Source organism: Gavialis gangeticus, unplaced genomic scaffold (assembly GCF_001723915.1).
Source record: "Gavialis gangeticus isolate Ggan-Ray unplaced genomic scaffold, GavGan_comp1, whole genome shotgun sequence".
NCBI lineage: Eukaryota > Metazoa > Chordata > Crocodylia > Gavialidae > Gavialis > Gavialis gangeticus.
The window spans coordinates 50,163,971-50,177,378 of record NW_017729034.1 but is presented as its reverse complement, the minus strand read 5'-3'; the positions used below and the strand labels follow the sequence as shown (position 1 = coordinate 50,177,378).

General features: G+C 44.1%; 1 protein-coding gene across 5 annotated transcripts in view; it reads left to right on the top strand.

Annotated features, from left to right (window-relative positions):
• Positions 1-13,408, top strand: part of MTR (5-methyltetrahydrofolate-homocysteine methyltransferase) — an 88,045-nt gene that overhangs the window by 38,556 nt on the left and 36,081 nt on the right. For all 5 annotated transcript variants that reach the window (XM_019527151.1, XM_019527150.1, XM_019527149.1 and 2 more), the window contains exons 13-16: positions 2,447-2,559; positions 5,018-5,158; positions 5,964-6,149; positions 11,515-11,694. In XM_019527151.1, the coding sequence (XP_019382696.1) occupies positions 2,447-2,559; positions 5,018-5,158; positions 5,964-6,149; positions 11,515-11,694 (620 nt within the window). The remainder of the gene's footprint in view (positions 1-2,446; positions 2,560-5,017; positions 5,159-5,963; positions 6,150-11,514; positions 11,695-13,408) is intronic.

Genomic DNA, 13,408 nt, shown 5'->3' with positions numbered 1-13,408 from the left:
ACCACATACACACCTCCTGAAATATAACAGTTTGCATGAATCCCTAGTAACATTCAAAGGGTTATTGAAACGATTGGATGCCTAATCAGTGAGGCCTGAGAGACATTCCTATCCACACTGGCTTCACAACTTGTTTAATAGCAAAGCTTAACTCTTGCAGTCTTTCAGTTGCTGTTTCTCAAAGTGCTTTACAAAGAAAGGTTGGTTTACTTATCCCCATATGGCAGGCGGGGGAAGTTTGGCACACGGGATAAGCTGGACTGTCCAAAGTCACGTGGAAGGTCAGTGGCAAAGTTGGAAGTTGAACCCAGGCATCCTGATCCTAGGCAAGTGCCCTGAAAACACAGCATCCAGCCAAATGTTATGATTAGGGACCTACCCAATCATGGTTGCTCAGTTTTTATGGAAATCTACGCAAGATCCATGGGAAGAGGGAATCGTACTAAAAATGAAATGCTGGCTCTCTATTGGAAGCCAGCAGTCTTGGCTAGGCAGCCTACCTGGGGGAAGAGCAGAGGGAGGATGATGGCATGAAGGCTAACATGCAAGATAGCTGCTACCTCCTCCGCCCCCTCATGCAGCCCCTCCTCTCAACCAGTCAGCATGGGGGGAGGCTCATGATGGACAGCCTTCTCAGCCAATCAGCAGGGCAGGGCAGCAGCTGTACAACAGAGAGCTTTTTCCATCAATTGTTGGCAGGGACACCAGGGCCCATTGGCCAATCAGAGGTGTGAAGGGGCCCCACCCACAATAAAACCTCAAATGGCAGCAGGCCCTGTAATCTGCCTGTGAAATTGCCTGGCTGTCTCCTCCAGTTGGGTAGGCCCCTAATTATGTTTGTGAGTCTCCTTGACAGTAAGTGCATCAGAACAATGGCAAGATTTCATTCCCTTATTCAGGATGGCTTTTTTATTTCTCAAAATCAAAAATAGTCCGATGTAAATTCAACTAATTGTGTCTTGACCAATGGTAACTTACTTGTTCCCCATGTTTCAATTTTTATGCAAGCAGCTGGTTGACTTGAGCTTTAAATAAAAGATACCTACAGTCCCTGGTCTCATTCTGAGCTCAGCCTCAGGATGGGAATTGGGGACAGTAAGTTCATCTCCCTGAAAAAGCTGTCTTCACTCTGTGGCAGTTAAACTGGGATCCCAGTGAAATATTTGATTGTTTTTTATTTGGTGTGGCTCTTAAAAGCTTCTCTGAGGCCAACATTACTATGTTTGGAGGTTCTGAATGTTTTCAATGAACTGGGAAAATTCTGGTTGTTAAAAGAATTGGCTATTGCCCTTTGAGTGCCAGTAAGTAAATGGCTTATCCTTGCAGATATATGTAGAAACGTAGAGTGTGGGTAGACCAAACAATTATACCGCTTTAAATAGGGGAGGGACTTACCTGTAGTTCAGCTGAATCTGTTGTAATTATTTTACCTCTCTTCTGCCTCATCTATTGCATTCGGGGTAGATTATTGTTGTTTAGTTTCACTTGCTGCAGGTTAGGAGTGGATAGACAAAACAGTTGCAAGAGATTCAGCTGATACGCTGTTAACACACACGTCTTTCCCCTCCAAAGAAGTATTATTTTTAGACCCTCCACAGCCTTTGTGGGGTATTTTTTCAAACTGGATAGCAGAAGGGACTGTCACAATTTCTAAGTAACGTTAAGTGTTTTACATGGTTAGAAGTAAGTGCTGCCCTCTAGCATTATTCGATAATCTTCACAAAGCATCACTATTTTATGCTTCTTCTCTTATGTCATTAATAACTTTAGGCTAACTTTCAGTTGTGGTTGCCTTAATGCATAGGGTAGCCTCATTTTAATGCAGTACCTCATTAACTTCCATGCAACTTGCATTTGCTCACCCCTTGAGAGCAGGGAGGATTGAACGAATTACTCATCAACTTCAAACAACTGGGACTGAATTTTATTACATATGGTGAATAAAGAAACCGTTGTCTCTTGTGCCTGGTCCTGCAGCCATTCAACATACAAAATCCCATTGGTGTTGATGAAGGGTACCGTGAGCAAAACAGATCAGGATGATTTATACTTGTATATCGGTATGATGGTATACAGTTACTTTTCTCTAGAGAATGTCTCCCATCAGCATGCCTGTGCATTGCCTTATTTAGGTTGGTATAATGTGGCTGGTTCTGTCTCTTTCCTTCTCTCTTGCAAATGAGATACAGTTGCTAGACCTTGCAGTTAAGAATGTTGTCAGTGAGTGAGAGTTTGTACATGACTATAATAATTAACAGGAGAAAGTACACATTTTCAATTCCAGCCTGATGTGCTGAGGGAGCTGTATCCCCAGAGATTAATAGAGGCTTCATTGCTTGGATTGGGGGTAAACTTGTTTTTCTCATACAGTGTTTTCCATTCTTTTTCTGTATACTTATGGGGGGGAGGTTGTTTTTGTTTTTTGTAAATATAATATCTTTTTTAGGTTTAGAGCCCTTCAGGATTGGACCATACACCAACTTTGTTAACATTGGTGAACGTTGCAACGTTGCAGGATCCAGGAAGTTTGCTAAGCTCATCATGAAAGGCAACTATGAGGTGAATTTCTAATGCTAGTTTTTTTAGATGGTGTACAGATTAAACCATATAGTTTTATAGCTTTTCTTATGGTATTGCCTTGCTTTTCAGCCATCATGTCTGCACATCTTATTCAGTCCACTTGCATGAACTTGAATTCTGTTTCCTGGCTTTCTAAATGTTCTTTCTTTCTTTGTTCCCTACTGTATTTAACAGCAGTTGATTAATACCAGGGAGGGTTTAACTGGGGCTTTATTAGCTGTATGACTAGTGTTACTGAAACGTCTGTTCCTTGTTTGATTCTAGCTGCACAGCTGAGGATGCTGCCTTGATCTGTACTGTTTCTTCAGCAGTTTGGAGTCAAGGGTTGAACTGGGAAAGATAGGAAAAGTATCCCTGAAAACCTTTCCACTGCAGCTTGGGACAGTTCTGGATGGGTATGAAAAGACCTTGGATAAGATCCTCAGTTGGTGTAAATTGTCACAACGTTGTTCATTTCAGACATGACAGTTTACAGCAGCAGAGGATCTGTTATACTAGAGCCTGTTGCGCTATATCATGCCATCTAAATTAAACTGTGGACACGTGCAACAATTGAACTGATCCAAGAATGTCACTGGGAGCCAGTTCACAAGTGTTGTGGTATTGAGGGGTCCACATATATACACCGCCAAGGGTTTTCAATAGAACAGTCACATTTTATATATTGCAGTGCTGTGACCCAGTATGCCTTGTAGCAGCAAGTGCCTGGAGTATTCCCAGAATTTCCCTAGAAGAAAGGACCCAATTTGGTTGGGGGTGGCCTAGTCCCCTGCTTCTGTTGATTTGGAGGTTGGACATTCTAGAGGCTGATCAAGGTCTCTGCTTCATGTTTTAACTTTAAGATGACTTTGCCTAGAAAATCACTTTATCAATTCACTTCCCTCCATATTCTACCCTGCACATATATCTCTGTGCAGTTGCTGGCAGTGCATAATACTTGACCTGTTTTCGTGTAATCCACCCTTTGCCATTCTCCAAATCACGCTGGGATTCCACAGACCAGGGTGGATTTTAGACAAATGGAAGTAATTGAGTGGCTTTGGAGGGAAAGTCCTTTTTAAAGATGCAGCTTGAAGAGGCAACCTTAGGCAGCCCTTTGGAGCACCCAGCTCTTTAGGAACCCAGAAGTGGGGGTGTCTCAACTTTTTGGACTCAAGAAACCCCTTGGAAAATGTCAATTCTTAATTTTCACTCTATAACCCTAAGGGCTCCTATGATGCCTGCTGTGGACCACCCTAGTCCCTCCTTTCTATCTCTCTTGCCATGCCTTGATGTTCCTTTTCTGTTGATTGGGAGGCTGCCCCTGAGTTCTGGAGTGGGCTTCTTGGTGCCTAGTGGACTTGTTTGATCTCTGAGCCCTCTGTCCACTACCAGGCCCTTGCTGGCTTCTCTGTAGGCAGCTCATGTACCCAGTCAAAATTACTTGTACCCTGGTGGCATACTGTACCTTGGCAGTCGCAACTCGTGACCCTACTGGCCCAAATGTAAGCCTTCAGGGCTTCAGTCATCGCCTCTGTCATCCCCTAACTTGAGCCCGCTTACTCTGACTCAGCTTCTTGGTCTTGGTTTGTTTCCTTTTCGGGAGTTAAGCTCTAGCCCCCTTGCCCCTGTCTCTCTCTGTCGTGCCCTTCTTCTGGCAGGGCCAGACGTGGAGTGCCTCTCTGCCATCCCTGTATGGCCTCCTAACGACCTCTACAGCCACAAACTGGTCCTCTGGATGTTACTATCCTGATCACAACAAAAATGCAGCCTGTCCGGGTATGCACAATACAAAGAATAACCTGAATTAAATCATCCCTACCCTGGCTGAACTGAGAACACAAAGAAGAGACTTATTTGCCTTTGCATACCTGCGGCCCCCTTACCGTAACTCTGGGCTCTGGCCTGCCTAGATCCTTATTCTTCCCCATCCAGGGCTAGAGTGACCCAAGGCCACCCTTGGAGTGGCTTCCAAGGGATTTTCCCAAGTGGCATTGTCTGTGTTCTTACCACTTTGGAGCGCACAGACTTTACTCTTAAAAGGCCCTTGCAGGTTTTGCTTCTCCCTTAGCCTCCCAGTAACAGGGCGGGGGTTCTCTGTTGCACAGTCATTTTTTGACTACAGAAAAATACTAGATTAATCCTTGTGCTGCAAAAATCTCAAGGACCACCACAACAGGTCAGAATGTTTTTAACTTGGTGAATTCCTATTTGAAATCTATGGATTTGTCTTATGAAATCATGTTTGCACACTTAATAGTGCTAACATTTTGTGGCACCCTGCAGCAGCCTTGAAATGATCTCAGGGCACCCCAGATTGCTGCAGTACCCCTGTTGAGAATCATTGACTTGCAACAAGGAAGGAACTCTAATAGGAAAATGACATGGTTATGTGAATTAGTGAAAGTGAAAGGCTTTCATTTGTGGTGCTATTCACTCTTTTAAATTTCTCCTCTAGGAGGCTCTGAGTGTAGCCAAGGCACAAGTTGAGATGGGAGCCCAGATTTTGGATATCAACATGGATGATGGAATGCTGGATGGCCCAAATGCGATGGCCAGATTTTGCAAGTTAATTGCTTCTGAACCTGACATAGCCAAGGTTGTACCATGTTCAACCCAGAACACAGATTTTGTTGTTGTTGTACTCTGAATCCTAATTTCAGGAAAATGTTGATACTCATTGTCTTGCATGCTGGTGAAGCGTGTGTGTATTTAGTTGCCCTCTGGTGGTGGGAAAGCTACAAGTATTGGACTGTGGCTCTTCCCTTCCTTTCAGAGAGGAGTCATACATGTTAAATGGGGGATGATATATAGCAGAAATGGACTTCTGAGGAATGAAATTTTTATTATGCTCTTCCCTTTCCTCTTGCTTTTCTTTCATTTGGCTAAATAAAATGTGGTCTTCTCCTACCGATCAACAGCCTATAAATGGGAAGTACAAGGCTGTGTTTAGCAATCTTTCCTTGTATAGATTCCTTCTAAAATCTTTCCTCAAGCTTTTTGAAGTCCAGGGGTTCAAAACTAGCTGGGATGTAAGGTAGTTTTAATACCAAGAAATTAAACTTTCTAAAAATAAGTATTTGTATTATGAAGGAAGAGGTTATAGAAGTAAAAATATCTCTACATACACACAACATATAGGATATTTTGTCTGTGTGTGTTTATGGAGTTGCTGTTTGTGTGCGAGTAAAAATGCTTTTAGATTTGTACTTGAAGTATGGGTTCTGGATGCTATTCTGTTTGTGGATAACTCCTATTTTTTATTCTTTTTCTTAGACTTGAAAAGCTGATACATTTGGAGGCTTGCTTTTTTATAATCTTTCTGATGGTGGTGAATGGTGCTTGGAACATTTTTCTTTTCATTTGCGTTTTACACTCTTTATTTACCTTTCTGCTGGTTATAGGTGCCATTATGTATTGACTCTTCAAATTTCTCTGTGATTGAGGCTGGCTTGAAGTGCTGTCAAGGGAAATGCATTGTGAACAGCATCAGCCTGAAGGAAGGTGAAGAGGACTTTCTAGAGAAAGCAAGAAAAATTAAGTTATATGGAGGAGCTGTTGTTGTTATGGCTTTCGATGAAGTGGGTCAAGTGAGTGTTGCTTTTCCTATCGGACAGAGTTCATCATTGAAATTAAAGGCCCCTCACTCCCATGGGAGGCAAAGTGGCCTTGTATTCCTAGCCAAATATGATCAAAGAAGTCTGTGTGGTCTTAATTTTCTCTGCAGTTAGAGATGGCCTGATTATATCATGTTAATGCTTTATACAGATCTACTATTTCCTTGAAGCCACTAGATGGAGGTAATGAGGGATTTTGTGTGAATAAGGGTGGTAGAAGAACAGCTTGAACCTTGCTCCACTGTAGAAAACCAAGCTCTGCTGATTGTAGAAGCCATGTTGGATTTGGTGGACCATAAGCCTACTCTCCTTCTCTAGATAACCAGCACAGCAGTTAGGTGGACAGGAATTTTACAGCAGGGACTTTTTTTTTTTTCTTTTAAATTTCTGTTGGACTTGTCAAGTTTCTGGTTCAGAATCTTATTGGCATTTGGATCAGAAGGAAACCTGGGCTTGGGTCTGTGAATTCACTTAGTTGTTCCCAAAGTTGTGTATCCTATATTTTGCTTATGTTAGAAATTGGGTCCATGCCAGAATCCCAGAGTCTCTCTCTGTCTCTAACTTTTTAATTACTCAAATTGACTGAATCAAAACCTTCAGACTTGATCTCTTCTCAGACTTTTCCTTTTGAGTGCTTGTCCATATGCACATTCTCCCCTTTTTTTTCTGCACTAGCAGCACTTGTACAGAATGCATATGCCCTGCCTGTCCTCATCTGCCCCCAGGACACAAAGGGCGATGTGTACTTTTGACCCCTCAGTTCCCTTTCTCTGCCTTATCCCCAGACAGAACTTTTACCAGTCTGATCCAGACTGGTTCTTGCCCAGCAGCTGCTCTCAGAATCTGCTGATGCTTTACTTCTAGCCTATTCTCAGTGGTGGCGGATGACAGAACAAGGAGCAACTGCCTCAAGTTGCAGCAAGGGAAGTTTTAGGTTAGATATTAAGAAGAATTTTTCAAACTAGGAGGGTAGTAAAACACTGGAATAGGTTACCCAGACAGGTGGCAGAAGCTCCATCCTTGGAGATTTTTCAAAACCCAGCTAGACAAAGCTTGGGCTGGGAAGATCTGGTTGAGGATGGTCCTGCTCTGAGCAGGGGGTTGGACTGCATGACCTCCTGAGGTCCCTTCCAGCTTTCTATGATTCCCCTTAATTTTTGGATCAACTTCAGTTAGTTATGTGATTTCTCTTTGTTTTTTCCCTTAGTTTGTGTCATCTTTTAGTAAGACATAAGGTTCCCATGGCCTACATACCATATAGCTTCTCTAGATAAGTGGGGGTCTATGTCGCCATTTTTCACTTTGACTAGGTTTCATTCTTCTTGTGGCCACTTGTGGGTTTTGATGAAGCTCACAAACATCCTGGTACCAAAGTCCTAGCACTGATGTCTGATTTTAGAGACTCCACTTTGCTTCCCAGGTAGTGATGAGGTACAAAAATAAGTACATGAAGTATTACTGTGGCATCTCCTTTTGCCATTTTATTCATCATGGATTAGATGCTTCAGTACCTGCAGTGGCTACTTCGCTTCCTCAGCAGCTATCAGCTTCCCCATGCCATCCAGCAGTGCTGATATCTCGAGAGGTGTTGCTTTGTTTCATTTATACGGAACATTTTTTGACTGTCCAGCCAGACCTGGAGGCCTGGACTTGCTTTCTCTAGTCTTGCTGACACCAGTATCACATCTGTCAGCTCTGCAAGGGAGAACCAGTCCCCTTTTCCAGGCTTGTTCAAGCCACCAATTGATGTGTTTTTCATCAGACTCTTCCTGTGATGCTCAGGACTCTAGCCATGCTTATCTTCTCACTTTCTTTCGTAACAATGGCAACACTTGGAGAGAAGCTGCTGTCTCATGTTTCCCGATTTTTCCAATTCATTGGTCTTGGAGGCTTTCCTCTAAATTTTGATGTGACCATTTTTTCCGTAGGTTATTGTTTATAGGGACATTCCAGAGATATGGCTCAGTAGCTGGAATAGCATTTCAGTGCTGTAACATTATAGCTTTCCCAACCCTAGAATAATTATCTAGAAACAGTGTCCAGGATGGGGGGGCTTTCAGTCTCTAACCTGCTACATTCTCGATCCCTTAAAGAGGCTGAAGGCCAAAAAGGGCCACAACTGGAGACCGGCAGGGCTTGAGAACCTGTGGATGTCAACTAGCTTAGGAAAAGGGCCAAGGTCTAAGGAGAGGGACCAAAGGCCAGGAGGGCTGTAGCTGGAGACTGATGGGGCCAGAGTGCCCATAAAGAGTGGCTGGTGTAAGGACTAACAGAGCCAGGAGCCCATAGCCTGTAGTGGCAGTTATAATCTGATTATCTGCGAGGCCTGGGTGTGGGTACTGGGGAGGATGTTGTCCACATAACTAGTCCTTAAGGTGATGAGCACAGACACCTGTACTTATGAGGAGATATGACTCTGAAAGCTCTGGGGTGGCCTCCTTTTTTCTGAAAGTATCATTTCATCAAGGCATGGCAAGCAAGGAGAAGGGGAGACTGCCCAGAAAGAGCCGGGTTAACAAGGGCTGAGGGGATGCCAGGGACATCACAACCACCCCTGGCGTTAGACCCTGTTACAACAACTTCTGCAATTTATGAGCCTCCAGCATTATTTAATGACAAATTGCCATCGGAGTCTAGAGAAGCATTTTCTGCCTTTTATGCAAACAGGCAGACAGTGGCCCAGACCCTGCCTCAGGTCGTTTTGGACATAGCTGCTAGGGCTTCCTGCTAATGAACACACATGGCATCGTGAAGCACTCATCTTGGTGTCAGGGCTATGGGCTTCCCATAAAACACTATCCTTTTAAAAGGCAGAGCTGTTTAGTTCAAAGCGTTGAGCCTCTGCGTGCTCTCAAGGGCTGGAAGGACACCCTTTGCTTTTTCTACGGATTTATGCACCCACCTCGAGGAAGAAACATAACTATCAGTCATATCCTTGCCAGAGTAACAGCTCATGTGCTTGCAGGAGTAGCAGTGGTTAGTATGCCCCTGGGAGATGCCTCCTTGGTGTCATAGATGACTGGTAGGGGACGCACAGGGGTGCACATGCCCTCGTTGATGGTTGAGACGGCTGCTGTTGGCAGGGCTGGTGCCCGCCCCCCTAATGGGGCCACAGCTATCGAAGGCTTCTGCGGGGTCCCCCCCCACTGACTTTTTTTTGGGAGGCACCAGTCACTCGTGCTTGATGTGGAAGCAGTTATTCCCTTGATGATCAGATCCTCCCTCATATGGCAGAGGGACCTAAACAGCACCTGGAAGAGGGTCCTGTTTCCCACCTACCGCTCATCAGCAACAACTGTGGCATGCCTCCCAGCCAGGGTTGGGGGTGCACATGAATAACTTTCAAATACAAGGTCTCTGGTCTTCTAGGCTGCTTCTACATGTGATGGGGGTTTAGTCCCCTAAATTGAAACAGTGGGGGTCTTAATTGTGGTGATTTAAAAATCCACCATTTCAAATTAGGGGCTTCTGTCACCTGTTATTACGAAGGGCCTGATCCCTTCAGAACATCTAAGGACAGTAGAGTCTTGTCCTTTTACGTGCACACAACTAAATCTTCCAGAGGTCCTCACAACTACTTGTTGCTGTAGTTGAGAGGCACAGACTTCTGTCCAAAGACTGTCTAAATCAGGGATGGGCAAAGTGGTGGATCTGGCTGGCAGCCAGACTCCATTTTCTAGCAGCCCCTGCCTGTGTCATTACGACCAGTTTCCATGGAGACCCAGTAGTGGTGGACCTGTGACCATGCAGGGCCAGGGCTTCCATGGAGACTGGCCCCAGCAGTGCTGGCAGGGTGTTGGGCTGGGCAGGGAGCTGCTCTGCTACTGGGGCTGGGATCTTGCAGTGGTGACAACGTGGTCCAGAGCTGAGGCAAAGCTGCAATCTGCTGCCTGCACACCCCTGCTCATGCTTGCCAGGAGTTTGGTCTTACCGTCACCACCAAGACGACAAATGCTGTGGGTCAGAAAGTTCATAATAAGTGGAAAACGTATTGGTTGTTGCAAGTAAATTTATGTACCTTGGCTCTGTTACCAACAACCTGTCACTTGAGGCTAAACTGAATACCCTTATTGGCAAAGCATCAGGTATCCTGAGCATGTTGAGTAAACAAGTAAGGATCAACAACAAGCTGATTGACTGGGTCAAAGTATACCATGCTTGCATCATCAACGGTCTTTTGTATGGTAGCGAATCCTGGACTGCGAATTCTATCCAGAAAAGCACCTCAGAAGTTTCTACTTATGTTGCCTTTGCCACATTCTAGGACTTTGCTGGCAGGACAAAGTTGCCGACGCTGAGGTCCTGGAATGTGCCAATGTTCTGAGGATCCCTTCTCTTCCCTGTCAGCATCAGCTTCAATGGCTTGGTCATATGCAGAGAATGGATGGTGGCTTTATACCTAAGGATCTTTTGTATGGAGAACTTCTTATAGGAAGAAGACCATGCAGGTGCCCGTATCTCTGTCTCAAAGGTGCTTGCAAGATAGAGAGATGAAGGCAATGAATATTGAGTCAAGCAACCAGGAGGAGATTGCCAAGGATCAAGGCACTTGTAAACAGTTTAAGCATAGAATGAAGGCTTTTGCGGAAAGAAGAGCCCAACTTGCAGGGGAAAGAAGAAGCTTCAAGAAGAACCCCACACCAGGTCCAGGACTGTTAGATGCAAACTTCACATGTGATAAGTGCAGAAGGAACTACCATTCAAGGATTGGACTCTACAGGCACACTCACAGATGTTCAATATGCTGATACTGTGGTGCAGTTCTGTTATCTCATGAGACAGATGCCTATACCATTATGGAGTCTTCCAGAGCAGAAGTTGTATTTGGTAAAGGAGTCCTGCAATAATTTTGTTTCAGACTCCAGACTTCAGGTGAATTCACCCATGAGAGTGTGTATCTAGCACTAGATGGTGAAAGACGTTACTAGCCAGTAACTGGAGTTCTTTGAGCTCTTGTTGTCTGGGCACATTGCACATCTTGCTCTCCTGTTCCTCTTTCTCAGAGTCTCTGGATTTTGCGCTTGAGAGGAAATAAAGGGGTAGGAACCAGTCATTAATGCATGAGGTGATGTAGGGTGCATACATGATGGAGTATTGTTAGGAGTGCCTGAGGTACACATGTCGGGTATCCAGGTTGTAACTGTATTGTACACATGAGGAATGCATCTCAAAACTGTTTACTTGTTTAATTTCCCTTTGAACTCAAAAATCTGCTTCCTTCTCATACCCTCTCACAAATTCAAGCTTTGACCTGACCTGCAAGCTTGGCTCTCTAGGATTTTGTTTTCATCCCAGCTTTGGTGCTAATATAATTTTTTTTATTCTTCTCTCTTTCTAGGCCACAGAAGTGGAAACCAAAGTTGCAGTGTGCACCAGGGCTTACCACCTCCTTGTGGAAAAAGTGGGCTTCAATCCAAATGATATAATATTTGACCCAAATATTCTGACTATAGGTACTGGAATGGAAGAACACAACCTGTATGCAGTTAACTTTATGAAGGCAACAAAAACCATAAAAGTGAGGTTTTTTGGTAACTTTCATTTTATTTATCAGAACTCCTTTAAAAATCCGCAGTGCTCCAAAAGAATTGACGGCCGAAATTAATTCACAAAGATATCTATTTTTGTGAACTGTATAAGTTTCTCAACATTGCTGTGTTTCCAGTAGAACAAAATTATACAGTGCTCTAAATATAGCCCAATCCATTAACTGTACTGTAAATATACTTACATTAATTAAATCGGGCAACAACCCGATTCAGTGGTTGTGGCCAAAAGACCTCTCTCAAGACATGTGAATGCGGCCTCATTTAATTAATGTAAGTTCAATTATTGTGAATGGACTATATCCCTTCAAAGTCCATTATAACTTATCTTTTTATTTAGTTAAAGTGCATTGGCCGGGAAGTACAGTAATGAAGGGCATTGCTTGAATACAGCCACACTACCCATTCTGCCCTTTATATTTAAAGGGGTAACATGATGGGTCCACTTATAGCCAGTCTGAACAAATTGAGGGAGCAGTACACAGAAAGCTACCCAATCTCCACCATGTATCTGAAGGACCAGCAGATTTGGGGAATGTATACTGGCTTAGTGTTCTTTTGTGAGAAATCTCCAATCCTGTGTGTATAGAAGCAGTGCAAACAAAACCAAGCTGCATATGGTGGTAGTGAGTATGGAAGAACCATTCCAAGCCTTGTTATAGGGAAGTGGACTGGGACTGTTTCTTATCCTAGTGGGGGTCTGTTACAGAGGAATAGACCAATAAGCTGCTCTCTGAAAGGGAGGCAAATCGATGGAAGAGGTGGTAGGACATCAGACCTGGGCAGCTGAGGTGCTGGAGAGGCAGTGCCTCACATTGATTCCTGTAGGAGCAGTAAAAGGATGTTGGAACATTTTGTAGTCTTGAAATATTTGGTAGCTAATAGGAGTGTCTGACAGAAGAGAGAGTTTTGTGGAATTGCTTCCTCCTTAATACCCAAACTGCAGTTTTTGTCCAGAAAAGCAGTTTGTCTGAACGACTCTATCCCAAGCAGTAATCCCACTGGCAAGCATCCAGTGCAAAGATTTGGAGTGCTGAGAACTGCACGGGAATAACTGAGGTGGAGTCGGAGGAAGATCTTCCATTGTGTTCATTACAAGCAGTGAATGGGACTTTTTGCACCTCACAGGGCGCATGTACAGAAGACGCTACTGTACAGTAGCAACAAGCTACTGTGTAGTAGCTCACTTACTGTGCAATAGCATGGCCTGGCACTAACTGTGTGGCAACGATACTGCATAGTAGTAATAAGCTACTGCGCTGTAGTAAAAAGCTACTGTGCAGCAGCATTGGGGAAAAAAAGTATGCAGTAATGGTACTGCGCGGTAACTGGTGTACCTGGTACTGCGCAGTCATTTAGCACTTGCTAATACAAGTGCTAAATGACTATGCAGTAACAAATGTGCAGTCCACCGCTCATGTAGATGCAGCCACTGTGTTCAATCTACCAGTTGTGGTTCTGTCTTCCCCCTATCTTCCTTTGTGAGTCAGTGGATACCCTTCATGACATTTCTCTCGCATAGGTGAAGGCAGCAGAATCCTCCTACAGAGTCTGGTGCTTTTCTGCTTCCCATTATCGAGCCTTCAGCTTTGCAGATGCTTTTAGCCCAATAATAATCCCTTCCCTCCAGCTCACAAATAGGATTTATTTAGTATATCCATGACCATGATGATTTAAGACTCTTTG